The 20,385-nt window shown below is 43.5% G+C and overlaps 1 protein-coding gene across 3 annotated transcripts in view; it reads left to right on the forward strand.

The window, feature by feature from the left end:
* Nucleotides 1-20,385, forward strand: part of ATP9A (ATPase phospholipid transporting 9A (putative)) — a 105,494-nt gene that overhangs the window by 35,125 nt on the left and 49,984 nt on the right. For 2 of the 3 annotated variants that reach the window (XM_079979008.1, XM_079979006.1), the window contains exons 4-14: nucleotides 201-309; nucleotides 7,826-7,884; nucleotides 8,615-8,666; nucleotides 10,795-10,889; nucleotides 11,180-11,260; nucleotides 11,721-11,796; nucleotides 13,019-13,095; nucleotides 14,111-14,271; nucleotides 14,962-15,104; nucleotides 16,094-16,206; nucleotides 18,486-18,698. In XM_079979008.1, the coding sequence (XP_079835134.1) occupies nucleotides 201-309; nucleotides 7,826-7,884; nucleotides 8,615-8,666; nucleotides 10,795-10,889; nucleotides 11,180-11,260; nucleotides 11,721-11,796; nucleotides 13,019-13,095; nucleotides 14,111-14,271; nucleotides 14,962-15,104; nucleotides 16,094-16,206; nucleotides 18,486-18,698 (1,179 nt within the window). The remainder of the gene's footprint in view (nucleotides 1-200; nucleotides 310-7,825; nucleotides 7,885-8,614; nucleotides 8,667-10,794; nucleotides 10,890-11,179; nucleotides 11,261-11,720; nucleotides 11,797-13,018; nucleotides 13,096-14,110; nucleotides 14,272-14,961; nucleotides 15,105-16,093; nucleotides 16,207-18,485; nucleotides 18,699-20,385) is intronic. The other variant, XM_079979007.1, reaches the window with a different exon arrangement.

A 20,385-nucleotide genomic window follows, 5' to 3' on the forward strand; every position in this document is an offset into this window, starting at 1 on the left:
ATGAAGACACAGCTCAATGCTTGGTTTTCTCTATAGCGTCTGACAATTTTAATGAAAAGTGTCACTGTATTTCATCTGGTAGGCCGCACACTCCAGAATGTATTCCCAACATTCAGTGGCTTTCCATGCATGGAGTGGAAGTTCCTTGGGCTTTTATCCACACATTTTCAATGACCCCTCTCCCTCCCGCTCTCTCCTAGGGCTTTGTCCTCGCCGTTACCATCATCCGTGAGGCTGTGGAAGAGATCCGGTGCTACATGCGTGACAAGGAAGTGAACTCGCAGATCTACAGCAAGCTCACAGCGAGAGGTCAGCTATTTGGCTCCCGCTTTCTACATCTGCTTGCAGAGTCCCTTAGCTGACTGCCCGAACAGCAGGGAGTTGCAACTCAATCAAATGTTGCTGACAATTGGAGGAGCAAAGTTTCTGAAAGGGGGGTGGGGTTTGACTGTGGAGTGGGGGGGGGGTTGCCAAGCACACAGGCACATGGCTTAGCAAGTCCCCTCTGTTTCGTTTGGCCCTGGCAGAGCATCAGAGACTCCTGATGACAGAACAGATAAATTTCCAGCTACAATTGGGCAATAAGTTCTCAGGGAATGGGAACCTTCCACATATTCAATGCATATTGGGATGTGGCCAGTTACTCAGAATAATTATGGTGTTATGTTGCATTGAAGGGAAGAATACAAAGGAGTTCATATTTTTGAGATCATGGCTGCTACAGCCACATCCATTTTATAGATTATAAGCGATAGGTGGTCTGAATTTGTTGAATATCCTAATCCTGACTTGGATCGTTTCAGAATGGGAATGCATGTTGCAAATTAGGCATGCAACCTAATCCCATTCATGTTTGTTCAGAAGTAAGGCTCCTTGGGTGAAATCCCATTGTGAGCATCCGCTAGCAGAACGGGCTTAAACTCCTGCACCAGGACTCTCCCTTCCTCTCCTCCCTCTTGCAAGCTGCATGCTGACCAGATTTGATTTGAAGAGTTGGAGGACACTGTAGATATATAGGGTTACTGGGGGTGGGGGAAGCTGGAGGAGAGAACGTGCCATTTAAAAACGATTTAATATGCCCAAATCTAGACCACCTTTTAATTCCTAGAATGTAGAAAGCACACTCCTATGAAATTACGCAAATATTGCTATGAGAGCTGTTACCTAAATGGAGATGCTTGAGACTTGCTTCTGGACAATTACAATAATGGGGATCCTGAAGTACATGAAATTCACGGAAGGGGATCTACCTCCAAAAGGCTTTTCTAAGTACCAGGGGCCCTTGCAAACAGCATGCAGTATTTTGGGATGACTCATCGTATGTCCTATTATACTTCTCACAAGAAAATTTCCCCTTCCTCCTCCTCCTCCAGCTTCCCCCACCCCCAAATAACCCTATATATCTGGCTCGTTTGAAACAAGTCACAGTTAACCGCAGTTCGGGTTTCAGGTGAAAGACTAGAAAGACTAAACTATGTGACATCTAATCATGGGCAGAGACCAACCCAAGGGAGGAAGTTCCAAAACTTTGCTTGCTCTCTCCTCCCGCCCACCAACTGCTTATACATAGAGTATACCTCTCCCTTCTAGCAATGACCTTTTTTTCTGGAGCAGGTGTTTCATGGATTTATTTGCATCTGATTGTTCTGCTGCTATTTTGAGTGGGGGGTGGGGAAGGAAATGATGTGAACTAGCTGTGCTAGAAGGGAGAGGTGTACTCTCTCTATAAGCAGTTGGTGGGCGGGACTTGTTTCAAACGAGCCAGATTCATAACCCATGGTTTGAAGTTGGCTTTTTTGATGTGGTTGTTGTTGTTTAGTCATTTAGTTGTGTCCGACTCTTCATGACCCCATGGACCAGAGCACGCCAGGCACACCTGTTTTCCACTGCCTCCCGCAGTTTGGTCAGACTCATGCTGGTAGCTTCGAGAACACTGTCTAACCATCTCGTCCTCTGTTGTCCCCTTCTCCTTGTGCCCTCCATCTTTCCCAACATCAAGGGAGTCTTCTCTTCTCATGAGGTGGCCAAAGTATTGGAGTCTCAGCTTCAGGATCTGTCCTTCCAGTGAGCACTCAGGGCTGATTGCTGATAAGCTGTAATTAAGCTGAACCACAGTTTGTCAGATTCAGATGATATACTAAGCCAGCGATGGGGAACCTGTGGCTCTCTGGATGTTGTTGGGCTCCCAGCTCCCATCAGCCCCAGCCAGTGTGGCCCATGGTCAGGGATAATGGGAGTCCAGCAGCTTGTGGAGATTCCCCATCTCTGTGCTAAACTGTGCTCAAGGGAAGTCAGAGGTGTGGCCTTGGACCTGGGATAGCTCAGTCTCTTAATCTCAAGGTTGTGGGTTTGATCCTCATGTTGGGCAAAAGATTCCTGCATAGCAGGGAGAGTTGGACTACATGACCCTCGTGGTCCTTTGCAACTCCACAAAACTATGATATTAAACTTGTGATGGGCAATGGAATACCATAACTGGAGAAAGGGTAGGGTGCAAGTATAATTGAAAATATGGTGTGGCAGCCCCAAATCTTTTCAAATTTCCCTCCGGTTTACTGGGCTGGTTATGGGAGAGGGTGAAATAGAAGTAATTGTATTGTGAAAATTTGACACTTTTCTTTTACATTTAATTTCATATTGGGCAATCACAGCTTGTTATCTTTACGACTTGTTTTACTGCTACCTTTTGAGGCACCAAAGAGGAGCTTTGCAAATAGTTTCAAGCCATCTGTATAAATCAAATTCAGGTTTCCTATTCATCCATCCATCAACCCAACTTTGCTATTAAATTTGCAGGCCAGATTTCTGTTTTGATACTCACTAGGCTGTTGATTTAAAATTCCAGAGTTGTTTTTCTTTTCTTGCTTCCCCCCCTCAACCCCCTTTCATGATTACAGAGCGTAGTAAGGGAGAACTACATAAAAAAACCAAAACCCACCCTATGAAATGGAAAGAGACCTCCTGCCAGCAGAGTGTTCCTTTGATACAGATCACTGGCATTTACCAGCTGTATCGAAAAACAATATTTTCCCAAACCTTTTGTGCTCTTATTTTTGCAAGTTACAGAGCGCAAGGCCACCTAAAAGCCAAAAGCGTACCAGAACAGATGAAAACTGTCTTGGGTATGTTTTGATTTGTTCCTGGGGACGTTTTGTTTTGATTTTGTGTTTGCAAATGATATGCATCCCGGTCACTGAGGAGGTCAGGCCTGCAGTGAGCCATCACAGATATGTCTCCACTGAGAGTTTTATATAAAGAAGGCATTCCCCATTGCTAGTGCTGGTTACCTTTGCAGTGCCAAGGATCACGTCAGAGAGGTCTATATAAAGAACCCGAAAGCAAACAGCTAATTGGCAAGACCAGTTGCATTCTCAGTTTTATCTTGGTGCCACCTTTTCATACTGTGAAGGCACAGTGCTGCTGTTAATGGGATGTATTAAATTTTCACTTCCGTAGTATTTTTATTTTGCAGTTGTGGCACTTGGATTATCATGAACCATCTGTTGACTCTTTTAAAAAAAGTTGGTATGCATAGCTGGAACTCAAGACTGGAATGACATAGTTGCTTGCCTAATTTTAATAATAATAATGATGATGATGATGATGGTTTGGATTATCACAGTTTAATAAGCTGTGATACAAACATGCTGCATCCTTGTTCAGCCACTTCTCACTTCCCTTCTCAACACAATTAACCCCGGAAGTCTTCACCGTAGCCTCCATTTCATCGGAACTGGGAAGCTATGGTTAAGGAAAAGCCAGGGCCTTAACCCTTTGCTTAATATGCCTTGTAACCATGGACTTGTATACATCCAAGTTTTACTCGGGAGTAGGACCATTGAAATTAGTAGAACTAAGTTAGTGATTCTTACTAATTTCAGTAGGTTTACTCTGAGTAGGACTAATGTTGGGTGCAACCCATAGTTTCCTTGTTCAGCTATCATGGGGAACTAGGGTTTATTGAAGACTTCTGGGATTAATGGTGGCATGGCCAGTGGGGAAGAAGGCTACATGCTCTGGCAGGTTCCCCTTTTTCAAGTCCTGAGGATCAGATGATTGTCAAGGTTTGCAAAGTGCCTGCATGCCCTTTTGGGGTCCAGCTATGTCTTTACTTAACCCACAGCTGAGTGTGTCAAGTGTGGGACATATGTGTGGCTCAACCTCATGAGCTAAATGGGGAGGCCTGAGGTGGACATCCCACTCTGTTGCTCTTTAGCTTTTAGACTGATGCTCTTCAAGTCAGAGGAGGGCAGTGGATCATCCTTAGGCTGCACAGGTACTACATTATAGCTGCCCCCTGCCAGAGGTGTTTCTGAATCCCTGAAGCCCCATTCCCTAACGTGAGCCTAACCCCGTAGTCATGGCAGATGCAAAGGCCAGCAGCCCAAGAGTGATGTGACAAGGCAGAGTTGATAGAATGAGGATTCAGAAGCAAAATGTCTGCTCCTGAATCTCAGGGGAAATTTAAGATTTGATTTGATTTAATATTTGTATGCCGCTCTTCTTATACAATGACTGAGTATTAAAAGAATACTTTAACAAATTGAGCATTAAAAATAATAATACTTAAAACAACATTTCCACCAATATAATCTTTTTTAAAAAAACAACACCAAAAGCGTAAGACACAGTAGCATATCGGCAAAGCAAGAGCAAACAATAAACAATTAATGCAGCTTAATATATCAGCCCCTGATATAATAATAATAAACTTTTATTTATATCCCGCCCTCCGCAGCCAAAGTCAGCTCAGGGCAGCTAACATCAAATACAGTGGTACCTCGGGTTACATACGCTTCAGGTTACAGACTCCGCTAACCCAGAAATAGTACCTCGGGTTAAGAACTTTGCTTCAGGATGAGAACAGAAGTCATGCTCTGGCGGTGCAGTGGCAGTGGGAGGCCCCATTAGCTAAAGTGCTGCTTCAGGTTAAGAACAGTTTCCGGTTAAGAACAGACCTCCAGAACGAATTAAGTTCTTAACCTGAGGTACCACTGTATATAACATTGGTATAAAATCAAACAATAATTAAATTACCTCCTAAAAACAGGTCAGAATCAAATTAAAGTCTAATTAGATGGCTTTCCACAGGGTTAGGGTTGGGAACAGTAAGTGCTCATCGGCCCAACAGTTTATGCTGATCTTATACAGTGGTACCTCTGGATGCGAACGGGATCCGTTCTGGAGCCCCGTTCACATCCTGAAGCGAAAGTAACACACGACTGCGTGTGCACGGATCGTGTTTCGTCGCTTCCGCGCATGCACGTGACATCATTTTGACCGTCTGCGCGAGCGGCGAAACCCGGAAGTAACACGTTCTGTTACTTCCGGGTCGCTGTGGAGCGCAACCCGAAAATGCTTAACCTGAAGCGTATTCATCCCTGTATGGGCCTGTGAGAATGCAACAAGGAGCTGCAGTGTGTGTGTACGTGTGTAAGACCGCCCAATGTGTGCACATTCAACTCTCCCTGAAAAGAATCTTTGAGTCACACAGCCAATATTTTGCTGCTGTGCAACATGGCCAGTAGTTGCGAACGAGAGGAATTTGTTAGAGCCTTTTCCCCCTCTTTTCCTTTTTACCAGTGAATCGATATTGTTGCAACTGTTTCCCCATGACTTAGTTTTGCAATTTGTAGCAATCATTACAGCATCAAAGGAAGTCTGTGGCTTTTATTAGCAGAAGCCAGGAGGCACTTTTGTTAAATGTGCTGTTTGTCACCAACACAGCAGGGGTTTAGAAGTAGTTTCAGTTGTTTCACTCAGGAGTTGGGACACTGGGCACATGTCCAGCCGGGGCATAAAAGTGTTTTAAATCCGGGGCAACTGATGTTTTGGCCTAATGTTTGGTCCCTTATGTTGGGTGCAAAGAGCTAGCTCTGCCTTTGTGGAATGAAGTGGAAACCACTGGTGATGATGGTGACGTCCTGCTATAAAGATGCTCCATGATGTTTGGTTGTTCTAAAATGGACTTTTGGAGAGCCTAGGGCTTGCTGATCAGAAGGTCGGCGGTTCGAATCCCCGCGACAGGGTGAGCTCCCATTGCTCGGTCCCTGCTCCTGCCAACCTAGCAGTTCAAAAGCATGTCAAAGTGCAAGTAGATAAATAGGTACTGTTCTGGCGGGAAGGTAAACTGCGTTTCCGTGCGCTGCTCTGGTTCGCCAGAAGCGGCTTAGTCATGTTGGCCACATGACCCGGAAGCTGTACGCCGGCTCCCTCAGCCAGTACAGCAAGATGAGTGCCACAACCCCAGAGTTGTCTGCCACTGGACTTAATGGTCAGGGGTCCCTTTACCTTTTAAGTAAGGGAAGAAAGTTGACAAGCAGTACATGATTTCCTCCCTAGTGCAATGCCCTAAGATGCATGGCGCCTTTCTCTTAGCACCGGCATGGCATTGCACCAGTTGGGAAGATATACCAGGGAAGATTGGAGCCACAGAATCATACAATTTTAGAATTGGAAGGAACCCTGAGGGGCATCTAGTCCAACCCAGTCCAAAGCAGGATTCTTTTCCCCCAACATGGGGCTCAAACTCAGGACCCTGAGATGAAGAGCTTCAGGCTCTACTGACTGAGCTATGTCATTATTATTTTTTAAGGCATGGGACCATAGCTAAGTGACAGAGCATGTTGGTTGTATGCAGACAGTTTCAGGTTTGAATCCTGGCATCTCCAGTTCTCAGGATCAGGAAACAGGGAATGTGAACAGCCTTTGTGGTCTCAGAGAACTGGCAGGCAGAGTAGGCAAATAGGGTCACTCCTCTATAGTATTAGACAGCATCCTATTCTTCTACGGTGCATGAAGCCATGCTAACTTGTCGTCCATGTGTTTTATACTTGACGGCCCCAGTATAGACCTGTAGGACCACATGAATAATCTGGGGGTGATTTTGCTCATGGGACTAGACTAGGGGTCAGCAAACTTAGCGCATCTCGGGCCGGTCTCCAGCGCCAATTGTGCGGTGGGCTGGAGGGCAGGGGAGCGCGTGCCCACATGCTATTTCAGGTGCACTTCCGGGTCGGAGGAGCGCTGGAAATAGCTTGTGTGCATGTGCACGGGCCTCCTCCAACCCAGATGTGCACCGAAAATAATGCTTACGCATGCGCACAAGCTATTTCTGGTGCTCCTCCAATCCGCATGTGGGCAGCCGCGCAGTGCAGTGCCAGTAAGAGCGGGTGGCGGGGGTCACTGCCGGCTGGATAAATGAGTCCCTCTGGCCTTATCCAACCTGCGGGCCTTAGTTTGGGGACCCTTGGACTAGACCCTACAAAATATTGCAGGGTGGTGACCTGGAAATAGGATTTTTTTTTCATCGCCCCTACACTGCAGAGGGTCTTCATTCTGCTTTATGTTAAATAGTACCCACTTGCTGTTTCAGATGTCTTGTAAAGATATATCTCTTTACCTAGGGTTTCCCTGATGCATAAAATTGACTTTGGGTTTGGGGGTGGGTTTTTTCCTTTTAATTCTGGTTTACTAGTTTTTGTGTTGCATCTCTGTTTTTAGGATGCTGTTTTAATTGTTTTTATATTATGTATGGTATACTGATTAAAATATTTTTAAATATTAAGCTTTTTATAAATGCTTTTAAGTAAATAAAATGTAAGTTTAGATGTTAGAAATGCAGGGCAGGATATCAACATAAAAGAAGAAGAAATTTTAGTTGATTGATTTTTATTTTTTTGGAGGACAATTTCAGTCAATCAACCACTTACTTTGAAGTTCTTTTAATGGCGCTGCAGTTTAAGGCAAAAATATTGATTCCACATATTAAACAACATGGGAGAGAAATGAATGTTATTAAAGTGTGCCTTTTCCCCCACAACAGGTACAGTAAAAGTGAAAAGTTCCAGTATTCAAGTTGGGGACCTTATTATTGTGGAAAAGGTACATATGGATTTATAAAGATTATATACTTTTCTTATGACTTCTAGCATCCTGGGAGGGAGAGCCAGCTTAGTCTGACATTGTACACTATCCTTTTGTCTCTCTTTTCCTAACACTATTGACACTGAAAATGTACCTCTTCAGCTGAGCATTTTCTTGACCATTAACACTGGTTCCTGGCCTTCCAGGTTCCTGTGATTGATAACTTTAACTTTGCTTCACTGGGCTGCTTTTATTGCAATATTCTGTTGTTTTAGATTGTGAACTGCCTTGACATTTCATTTTGAAATGAAAGGAGGCATATAAATTCTCATAATACATAAACACCCTAGCTTAAATGTTTCAGAGTCTTCAGCGTAGTAATGCACAGCATTATCATAGAAATAAGGATAATATTTTAATAAAATATGCGGAACTGCTCTTTATATTTTATAACACCCACCCATATTGTTAACTTAATTAATAATATGGGGTTAGACCAACAGGTGCAGCTTCCTTTATGTGATCATAATCGTGTGGAGGATAATGGCCAAAAAAGTGCTTTTCTTAACCACTCTGTTGCACCAGTTAATATAACAAGAGCCCCGCCAGGTGAGACCAAAGGCCCAGCAAGCCCACCATTTCAGTGGCCAACAAAAGGCCTAAGGGATGCCTAGTTTACTAAGCAGTGACTAGTAGCCATTGATTGTATGCTGAACATTCAGAACCCACCTTCCATCTCTCAAAACAGAACCAGAGGGTCCCTGCTGACATGATCTTCCTCAGGACGTCGGAAAAGAATGGTAAACATCTGGAACCAATAGTGAAAATGATCTTTAATGGTGGTTTGTTGTTGTTTTTATGGGACAAAAGAATCATTTTGAAAACGTAACCCAATTTTTAGGCTTAGCATGTCTGCCAGATTCAGAGGCTCCTTTTTTGATAGCGTGGCTACTGTCCTTGTTTTATCGTTTGTGATCATTCAAACCATAGCAATTAGTTTATCCTGTAGGGTGTCCTGTTGCGCGAGGTCAGGCAATGCGAGGATAAAGGAGATTGATGCTGCACACCGTCGCTCACTGGGAGCCTCATACTGGCTTGTCTTTTAACATGTGCCACCATTTATTCAGAGTGTGAAAAATGCATCCTTTAAAACCGATAGATAGATAGATTATATATATTATATAAGCGGTCATCCTGGGGTTCCTTCTCATGTTTATTTACTTGGCCCCCAAGAAGAACTGCAAGAAAAGAAATGACTTGATTTTTTTTTAAAAAAAAGCTTGCATGGTTTTGCAGACACTGGGACCCTGTCTGTGTGCAATAATATTTATCAAGTGGACAGCTGCTGGTAGCAGTGTTTATTCAAGTGCAGTCATATTACAGTCTTGGTGGCCGCGGTCAAATTGTTTGTGGGTCATACGGAGACAATGACCCTGATCAAAAGTGCAGTGGGGAGGCACACATGGAGCCACCCTAAGCACTGGAGCAATTGGGTTGATAGGCTTGCAGCCATGCCAAAGAAAGAGAGAGGTGATGAATAGGAAAGCCTCTGCTCACATCTCACCCCTAGTGGGATACTGGCTTGGGTGAATTATGCCTAGTAGTTTTGCTTCCATTTGGTGTGGATGGGGCCAGTGTGGATGGTCAGAGCTAATAGACTGCAGCATTGGAGAATGCCAAGTAAATACGGTCCTTCCCTCCATGCTTAACGCCAGCCTTCTCCAAACTGGTTCCCTTCAAAAAATTTGGACTACAGACTCAGCTACATTAGTCAATTTATAACGTTATATATTATTAGGCCAATGTGACACCAGGTGGCGACGTGGAGCTGAAATCAGAAGTCAATGATAATTTCCACTGTGTGCTTTTATAACTTTTTAAAAATAACTTTTTAAAATAGCTGTGTAGATCCAGCCTACAACTCCTATCAGCCCCAGCCGACATAGCACAAGTCACCCTGTTCTAGGCTGCTGTGCTAAGCTCTTGAATCTGTGCAGCACATGCAAATCAAGCAAATTACGTGGTTTTTGCTTAATTTGCACTAGGAATGTGCCTGGCATTGCTTGGGAATTCTAAGAAACCGAAAAAACTGTGCATTTTTGAAACCTACTTCTTGATCTCGGGAGTCGTCATTCAAAATCTGTTTGCTATACATTTTGGCACCTCTTAAGTTGTTGTAATAAGACAAACAACTTTTCAAAATGTGTAGATTTGATTAAATTAAAACTTGTCTGCAAATCATGGAGGAGGAGGAAGGGGCAATGAAGGATTCTGGCTCATGGTTCTGTTTTGTTATAAGAACCAATGGCATGCCACATGAAACAAGATGGTGTGGTGTTATTCAGTAAGAGTGTTTAAACTGCATAGAAAGCTCTCATACCAGTTCAGTCTATTTGTCCATCTAGCAGTAGCTCTTATGAATCTTAGGTAGAGGTCTTTTGTCCTCACAAGCTCTCTGATCCATCTTACTGGGTATGCCAGGAATTGAACACAACCAGATGAAGGTTTCATTTCTGGAATACAATGGTACCTCAGTTTACGAACTTAATCCATTCTGGAAGACTGTTCTTAAACTGAAACCGTTCTTAAACAGAGGTGCACTTTCCCTAATGAGGCCTCCCAACGCCAGTGCCCTTCCACTGTTCAGATTCTGTTCCTAGACTGAGGTAAAGTTCACAAACCGGGACACTACTTCCGGTTTTGTGGAGTTCGTAAACCGAATCGTTCGTAAACAGGACTGTTCTTAAACCGAGGTACCACTGTATCTTTATAATGCAGAGTTGGTCTATCAACAGACCTGGTGCCTGAGGCCAGCTCCAAGGTCCACAAGGTCTACTGGAACACTCTCTCCCTAAATATGTAGCTGCCTCTGAGATGCAGTTTGAAGAGCAACCACCAAATCCCCATTAACAGATTTAAAACCCACAGGGTCCTGCTTTCTACGTACGGATCAGCTGGATGGTGAAACAGACTGGAAGTTGCGCCTGCCTGTCAGCTGCACTCAGAGGCTGCCCACTGCTTCTGTACGTAAGGTTTTCTAATTTGTAGTTTTTAACCACTGTCCCCTAAAATGCAGCCATATGAGATTGATGGCATCTGTAAATAACAAAGCATGTTGAAGCATTCTCTAACCACGATAGTCAATTAGATGGAAAGTTGGTGTACATATTTCACTAATTTAAAAGAAGTTTCCTCTTCCTCTCCTGCCCCCCCCTCCCCAGAAGCGCCTATCATTTATTTGGAAAAGAGGGCTTACTTTAAACAGCAAAGTTTTTAACTCGTCGTTGTAACTCATTTTTATCCTTCTCCATAGGACCTTCTCCAGATCCGATCATACGTGTATGCAGAGGAGCCTAACATTGATATCCACAACTTTGTTGGCACTTTCACTAGAGTAAGTGGTTGCTGTTGGGCCAGAAATCTAAAAACGTGTCTCTTAAGAACCCTGGGGTAGTGGAGACAACCTCCAGATTCTTTCAAAAGAGGTTGGAGATGTTCAGTGTGTTGCGAGGATCATAAAACATGACTCGCAGAAGTGCCTTGTGCTTTCTGGGACAAATAAGTTGCTGTTCTTCTGTAACAAAACATTGCAGTGCAGAGTGCTGCTGCTCAGGGAGCCAGCCAGCCATTCATTCCCTTTTCTAAGGTATTCCATTCCATTGCTCGTCTCCTTAGTTTTCCACCTCCCACAATCATGTTCAGGTCTCATTAAGCTATTCCCTCCCACCCCAATCACACGCCACACTTGGAGTTCCACCCAAACTTTTTTCCTGACTTGCATTTCCCCAAGCTTGTACATACTTCCCCCATGTGTTGATAGTGCTATTTTGACTATTTTTTGGTAACTCTTTCAGGAGGACAGTGACCCTCCAGTGAACGAGAGCTTAAGCATTGAAAACACCCTGTGGGCCAGCACAGTGATTGCTTCAGGTAAGGCTAGAGTAAATGTCGGGAGTATGTTAGCAATTTTTTAAAACTCCCTTTGCAATTTAAATAATCATCTCTTGTCAGTGGGAATTAGTGGCTGGGATGAAGTTCCCCACTTGTCCTAACGCCTCTAGGGACTTTGAGCTGACGTCTAATTACCCCTCAAACATTTATAGATGAGAAAGCCTTTGGAATTCCAATAACCTTTGGGCAAAGCATCCCCTGCTTGAATAACCCTTAATTGCTCTCAATATTGACATTTGAAATCTGTAACAGAAAGGGTGTCAAAGAGATTTTAAATGGAAGCTAGGGTAAAAGATCTCCAAATAAAGGCTACCCCCTGGTTTGTTGCTCTGTAAGAGAGCATCCTGTAAAAGCAAGACCAGATGTGTTATGCATTAAGGGCAGGGAGTGGAAGAGCTCTCTAATATAGCGAAGAGCCTAATATCTAATACAGTCATACCCTGGGTTACAGACATTTCAGGTTGTGTTTTTTTCAGGTTATGGGACCGCCGAAACCCAGAAGTACCTGAGTGGGTTACTTCCGGGTTTTGGCGGTCGCGCATGCGCAGTACCGCCGAATTACAACCCGCGCATGCGCAGACGAGCAGCTGTTGGTTGCAAACACTGCAGGTTGCGACCGTACATCTTGCACGGATCATGTTCGCAACCCGAGCGTCCACTGTATCCTCCATGGAACCACAACTCCCATTAGACCCAGCCAACGTGACAAATGGTTGGAGCTGATTGGAACTGTAGGAGAAGGGCACGTTTACCCAGTCTCTGCTCTAGTAAATGCATTTCAAGAAAGAGCTCTTTTTTATTCCTGCTAGAGCAGCTTGTGCATCTCTCCTTTAGAAAGCTTTGTGTTTAGTTGAGGCATTAAAAGGTGCATCTGATTTGATGTCAGTTTGGTACTTGCTGTCAAGGTCTGACAGCACTCAAGCGCTGGTATAATTTTGGACACTCAGCAGTGTTCAAGGGGAGGAATCCTGTGGTGTGAAGTTGAACCTGAGTCCAATGCTCAGTGCCAGGCAATGCAGGAATCTCAGCTAAAGCATCCATGACAGATGGCCATCTAACTTCTGCTTAAAAACCTCCAATGAAGGAGAGACCACAACCCCCTGAAGGAGTACGTTTCCACGTGTCCATTTTCCGTTTTTTAAACAACTATTTCCTTTCCAATTGGGATCAATCTGGAATCTGAATCTTTTTGTTTCCACAGGAACGGTTGTGGGAGTTGTTCTGTACACAGGGCGGGAGCTGCGTAGTGTCATGAACACTTCAAATCCGCGGAGTAAGGTAAGGAGAGATTTCTTGGTCCGCTCTACTCATTCTCATCTAGCAGACCCTGGTTTCCCAGCTTTGACCAGTCCTGAATTGCAGGATTTGTACTTGAATGATGGATGTGTTTGTCACAGGCACACCTAAGTGAGCTGTACCTTTAAAAATGCAGTGTGCGAGCTGACGTTTCTCGATGGGGTGGGATGGCTGACACATGGCAAGCAACCCAAACAGCTTATTGGGTCTTTGATATTAAGGCCCCTGTAGCCTTCAGGCACTTGGCCTGAACATGGAAGGACCAAGATATGTAAAGGGAGGAAAGTAAGGACCAAGCCCCGCTCTACTCCTCATGTTTGTGTGGAGAATCGACGCAGGCTTGTAAGTGCTTTTGCCTGGATTACAACCCTCCTCATGAACAGGCTCCAAATACTTGGAAGACCACCTCCTTCCCAACAGACCCTCTTGGGTGCTAAGAGTAGCAGAGGGGGCTCTCTTGGTCATTCACCGCCCTCAGAAGCTCTGGGAGTGGAGGCCTGGAAAGGGCATTTTGGTAGCAGCCCCTAAGTTGTGGAGCTCCCTCCCCACAGAGGTGCAGCTGGCACCTTCAGTGTACAGCTTTTGACAAGATGCACCTCTTTACCATGTCTTTTGACCTTTGAGGTGTTTAATTTTTTTTTAGGATCCACCTTATTTCTGTGATTGTAAGTTGTTTTCAGTGTTGGGTTTAAATTGCCTTTACCTACCCTGGGAACTTAGGGTGAAAAACCCGGTTGTTGTGGTACTAGTAGTTGTTGTTCAGAGTTCCCAGTCACAAGGAGGTTTGTGAGTGCGTTCAATCCAACATACTTAGAAACCTTCTTCAGAGAGGGATGAGTCCAAGTTCCTTATGAGACGGGGAGGGGAAACTACGCAATATCTACTTTCTCCACACCTCAGGGTGTGACTTTGCTCAGCATGGACTACTGAGAGTGAATAATAGCCCATCACTGTTGTGTGTTGCAAGCAATATCTTTGTTGCTGTTCTCCTCCTCAGATTGGCCTCTTTGATCTGGAAGTGAACTGCCTCACCAAGATTCTCTTTGGAGCCTTGGTGGTGGTCTCTCTTGTCATGGTCGCCCTTCAGCACTTCGCTGGCCGCTGGTACCTTCAGATCATCAGATTTCTTCTTCTCTTCTCAAATATAATTCCTATTAGGTATGATAGTCTCCCCTCCCATTAGTTTCGTTGTGGTGTTATTCAGGGCTTCTTATTTGCTTGGCCCTTACTTGAACTATACCATAAATAGCAAGCTGAGCCCGCTCCCTTCTTCTGAGTGCCATTAAAGCTGCATTTCAGGAAAAAGCTGCTTTTAGAACTAACGCTAAAGAGTAGGATTCCCCATGTAAGGTACCTGTGGCCCAGTTCAGATATCATAACAAACCATGGTTTGTTACACAGATGAGGCAGCATGAGCTCAGGCGTGTGTGCCTTGTCCTGCCCTTGTGCGCAAAATGATATTTTAAAGCTTCCATATTCGGTAATAAACTGTGGTTTCAATACTTTCCAGGCCTGGGTGAAGAAACAAATGACTGTTTTCTGCTAACGAGTTATTGGGTGCTTTACATTTCCACTTGCACACCCACGATTTACAGTGTCCGTACTGGGCCTAGGAGTGGAATTCTGAGAGTTTGAGCCTTCACATAAAACTGTTTCCTGAATCATGAAATTCACCTGAAACACTGCATGCTAATTTCATATGTATAAGGGATGTTTTATGTGGGGGAAGTTGACCGACATATTCAATCCACAGAGGAACTTGGGGGGAGGGATTGATTTCAATCAGAAAAACTGTACAGGAATTGTTTCTCAGTTGTTTTCCCTGCTGACTTTCTCACCTCTCTACAGCTTACGTGTCAACCTTGACATGGGGAAAATAGTTTACAGCTGGATGATCCGGAAGGATTCTAAAATTCCTGGCACTGTAGTCCGATCTAGCACAATCCCAGAGCAACTTGGAAGAATATCCTATTTACTTACAGATAAAACGGGTATGTTAGAGAGTGACCTGGTTTTTATTTATTAATATTATTCTTATTTTATCTTCACTACTCTGGAAAACTCCCCCCCCCAAGGGCAGGATACAAATCTTCTTTTTTAAAAAATGAATACAATCTTTGCAGGGAAAGAAGTCATAATGTACATCTTGCATAGCTAAAGGTTATTGTTAGAGGTGAATGAAATGATAAGTAACAATAGGAAAGGAGACTCTTGTAATGGTGTGCTGGTTTATTTTATTATTACAGTTGTACCCCACCTTTCCTCCAAAGGGCTCAAGGTGGTATACATGGTCCTATCTACTCTCCACATTATCCTCACACCAACCCTGTGAGGTAGGCTAGGCTGAGAGGCAGTGACTGGCCCATGGTCACCCAGTGAGCTTTGCAGATGAGAGGGGATTTGAACTCTAATCCTAGCCTGAAAATCTAAGCACTATGCCATGCTGCCTCTCAAAAAGTGGTTGTGCGGCTGATGAAAATGCAAGATTGTGAGAGCAATTGTGTGGGCAGAATATTATAGGGAGCTTGATTTATGTTTTAAGGTGTGTGTGTGTGGGTGTGTGTGTGAGAGAGAGAGAGAGAAAGAGAAGAAATACTTTTTTTCTTTTTTAGAATTCCATATTGATTATTGATACATACATGGCTATTGTGCTGTATTATCTGTATGTAGATTTTCTTTTTTTTTCATAAATGGTTAAGAATATGTTTATGATATATTTACAAACCTTGGTTGTTATTGTTGTAGTTGATAGATCTGCTGGTTGTAAGTGGTCTGTAAATTGCTTGAATTAGTAAAATAAGTAAATAAACAACCTTCTGATGAGGAAAAAAAGTGAAGAGGAAAAAATGAAAGGAGTGCGGCCTTTCCTTTCTTCATAAATACGATAGCATGGCTATGTGTCTGTGAGAGAGAAAAACAGCCATTTCCACCTTTTTGCACTTACTTAGATCTTGACTTTATAATTCTGCTCTTGTTCCAGGGACCCTGACACAGAATGAGATGGTTTTCAAACGCCTTCATCTCGGAACAGTTGCTTATGGACTAGACTCCATGGATGAAGTTCAGAGCCATATATTTAGTATATATACACAGGTGAGCTCTGCCCAATGTCATAATAAAAATGGCAGCCCATATTCTTCATGTAGTTAACCCAGATTTTCCCTTTTCATTGAGAATTCAGTAAGTTGTTGTTGTTGTTGTTGTTGATGAATAGTTGTGGTCCCGCCTTCACACAATAACTGAAACCATGAAAAGTAGATGTGCAGGTCCCTTTCCCCTTCTGTCCATGCTTTCATGGTACTGAGCAAGGCAGTATTCAGGCAGCTCAATGCATCAAACTGTATTCAAAACCCAACTTTAACTAATAAAGCTTTATTTAAGAATGAGGAAAGCAGCCCCTAACCAAATTAAATAGAGCTTCCAAGTAAGTATAAGTTTAAATATAATTAAAAGGTTAGATTCTTTGGTAATTGGAAGCATTTGCTGGCCATGATTCATTTAAACTGTAGTTCTGATTCATTGCTCTAATTATTGTTACCATGCTATGCCCTTTGACCTGGAAGTGAAACTTCTGTCCTCTTGACACAAGAGGTTAACAGAGCAGGAAACTGGATGGCTATATGTTCCCCCTGTGGCCAGCATAATTTAGTAATTGTAAAATTACCTGGAAGGTCCGATGCAGACTCTAAAAATAGTATTAAAAATCAAAACGATCAGCTTTCTACCTACCTCTATGCTGACCCATCTGTTTTTTCTTTTTCGGTTGGCTGTGTGTTTACAAACATAAAACCCTGTTCATTTTAAATTATCCGTCTCTCGCTGAGTAAAGGGATTTCACTGAAAAGACGTTTATGGGGCTGAGTTTTAGAGGCCAAACTGGTGGTGGGATCTGTAAAAAAACCTACTTTTCCTGACCAACTAGGAAAACTTAGGTACAGTTGTCTCAGGTCAGGAATCTCTTTTATTGCTGCAAACTGGAGTGGGCAGAATTGGGATCCAATGGTCGATCTTTAGGTGATTTGCAGATTGGTAGGGATTTCTGACTCCCATTTTTTAATTATTTAATAATAGCAATAAGAAAAAGAGGGTCTTCCGCCCCACAAAAACTAGACTCAGAGTTTGTGACTGAGTTTGCTTTTGTTGCCTTTCTATTACCTCTCTCTCCAAGTTGGAGACTAAGAGTCATTAATTTCAATAGGTCTTCTCTGAGTAGAATGTAACTGAATACCACCTTTCAATGACACAAGGGCAAATTGTATTTATTTTATACATTGCTTGATTTAAAAAAAACAACAACAGAAAACCCTCAAAGCAGTTTACAAAAGAAAAACAGCAACATGAAAATCATGAAAAATTCACAGCCATACTTTAAAACATACAAAAGATAAAATACTAAAACATTAAAATTACCTCTTTGTATGGCAAAGGTGATGCCTAGTTTTGCCCTAAATTAGGCTGCTGAAGGAAAGTTTATGAGAAGATCTGGAGTGGATTTTTATGCAGTGAGGACAGGGAAGACGTTCCTGGGCTAAGCACATACTCAGAGGCACCCTCTTCCCTAATTCTAGCCTCTCCTGCCCCACGTACCTCCAAGAAACTATTTGTACCTGGCTCCAGTAGGTGGGCTTCAGGAGTCTACTAAGTTGCTTGGGGACTCTTGTGTATCAAGCAGCTAATACAAGAAATAAACAATAATAACCCATAACAGTAGCAAGAAAACAGAGATCCCACAAGTCTGCTTCCTTTCCAGATTTATGTAAAAGTTTCACAGTAGGTTTCATTGGCAAAGAAGAATTTAAAAATATTCACTTGATACTGATTTTGAGAGTCCATTGTGGTTTGGAGGAGAGGGCATTGGTTTTGGATATAGCTCTGAATTCAAATCCTGGTTTGGAATCCCCACTGAGCTATAGAGGGTTTGCTCAACTTGGTCACTTTCAGCCTTAGTTCTCTGTCTTTCAGTGACTCATGACAGGCCTGACCCACAGATGAGGCAAGGTGAAGCACACAAGGTCTTGTGAGGGCTTCTAGACTGCAGAGAATGCGGAATATATGGCCTGCCACATGTTGTTGAACTTCCATCATTCCAGCTTCCATCATTCTGGAGCAATGGCCTTAACCACATGCCATTGATGTCAGTTGTCAGCGTCTTGCCAGCCCCTGACACCAGGTCCTAGCTTGCAGTGGCCGTGGTGACCTATTTTTGCATTCTTCAGCATATTTTTTTGCAACCAAATCTGTATTTGCTCATCAAGGATCTCAGCCTGTATTCCTAGGCTTCCCACCCTTCCCCTGTGCAAATGACAAGTATTAATGAAAGCCATGTCTTTTTTTTCTAGCTAATATAATTGTGCTTTATCCTCTTTTCTTAGCAGTGTCAGGAGCCACCTGCTTTAAAAGGCCCCACCCTGGCTACCAAGGTACGGAAAACCCTGAGCAGCAGAGTCCACGAGGCAGTGAAAGCGATCGCCCTCTGCCACAATGTGACACCCGTCTATGAATCGAATGGTGTGACGGATCAGGCTGAAGCTGAGCGGCACTATGAAGATTCTTGCAGGGTGTACCAAGCTGCTAGTCCTGATGAGGTAAATTGTGCCTTGGAAACGATGGTTTGACTTCCTGTAAACTGTGTTTGTTCAAATGCAGCTATTGATATTATTGCTAGTCGGGATCTGTGCACAGCTGTTAAATTTCAGACAGCATCAGTGCTGGAAGATTTGATGGTATTTAGAAGAATAATAAGGTAAAGGTAAAGGGACCCCTGACCATTAGGTCCAGTTGTGGCTGACTCTGGGGTTGTGGTGCTCATCTCGCTTTACTGGCCGAGGGAGCCGGCGTACAACTTCCTGGTCATGTGGCCAGCATGACTAAGCTGCTTCTGGCGAACCAGAGCAGCGCACGGAAATGCCGTTTACCTTCCCGCCGGAGCAGTACCTATTTATCTACTTGCACTTTGACGTGCTTTCAAACTGCTAGGTTGGCAGGAGCAGGGACTGAGCAACAGGAACTCACCCCGTCGCAGGGATTCAAACCGCCAACCTTCTGATTGGCGAGTCCTAGGCTCTGTGGTTTAACCCACAGCACCACCTGTGTCTTCTTTAGAAGAATACAATTTATCTAGCCCTATCAAGAGAGGAGCTTCTAGTCTATACCATCAGTCCTGCTCAGACTGCCTTGCCATTGTTTAGAAAATGCACAAATGACAATTATAAAATAAGTAAAATGTACAAGAATCTTATTTCCTTTTAAAAGCAAATTCCTAATGGGTGATTTTTACGTCTCACACTTTGCCCTTCCTCTCATGAAGGCTCAAGAACCCCAAAATGGAACATTAAAAGCAAAAGTAGAACTGTGGAATGAAGTAAACAATACAGTGGTACCTCGGGTTACATACGCTTCAGGTTACAGACTCCGCTAACCCAGAAATATTACCTCGGGTTAAGAACTTTGCTTCAGGATGAGAACAGAAATCGCGCGGCTGCGGCATGGCAGCAGCAGGAGGCCCCATTAGCTAAAGCTTCAGGTTAAGAACAGTTTCAGGTTAAGAATGGACCTCCGGAACGAATTAAGTACTTAACCCGAGGTACTACTGTACAGTAATAATCCACATTAGATTATGGTATACAAATGTTGGCACTCCTGCCCTTCTCCAAAGCTCTGCCAGAATAAATAGGTCTTAAGCAGGTCAGGACAAATAAATAAGATGTTACTGAGCATTGTGTGTGGGACAAATCTGATATCTTTAAAGGGAAGGATGATAAGAATCTGGTTCAGTTTTGAGGGGGGATGCAATTGGCACAGCAAGCATTAAGCAATATGGAATACACATATCATTTACAATGTCTTAGCTCTGCAACAGATGGTTGCTGAGTAAGAGCTAGATGCTTCCAGGAACCTTCAAATACAAGATGCTATGAACCAGCAATTCCCTAAGGGTGACTCCACAAAAAGCCTCTTTAATAGGCGTCCAAACTCCGCCTTTGAAATCCTATAGCAATAAAAGATTGTTAAGGCAGGGAGGTCAGTTTACCCTCCGAATCGGAACACAACCTTGGAGGTGTTTTCCTCCCCCCCACCTTCACCAAACTTTTGAACAGCGAGGGTAATTTCTACCAGTTGGCACAGAATTCATTTCCTGAAACACAAAGCAGGATTTCCTAGATTTGTTTCCTGTATGCATTCCTGGGCAGAGACTCCTGAAAGCATCTTTATTGAGAGATCAGTTACAGCCTCTGGGGCTCTGTGCTCCTGTCAGGTTGAGGCCATACAGTA

This window comes from Podarcis cretensis, assembly GCF_951804945.1.
Source record: "Podarcis cretensis genome assembly, chromosome: 6".
Taxonomy (NCBI): domain Eukaryota; kingdom Metazoa; phylum Chordata; class Lepidosauria; order Squamata; family Lacertidae; genus Podarcis; species Podarcis cretensis.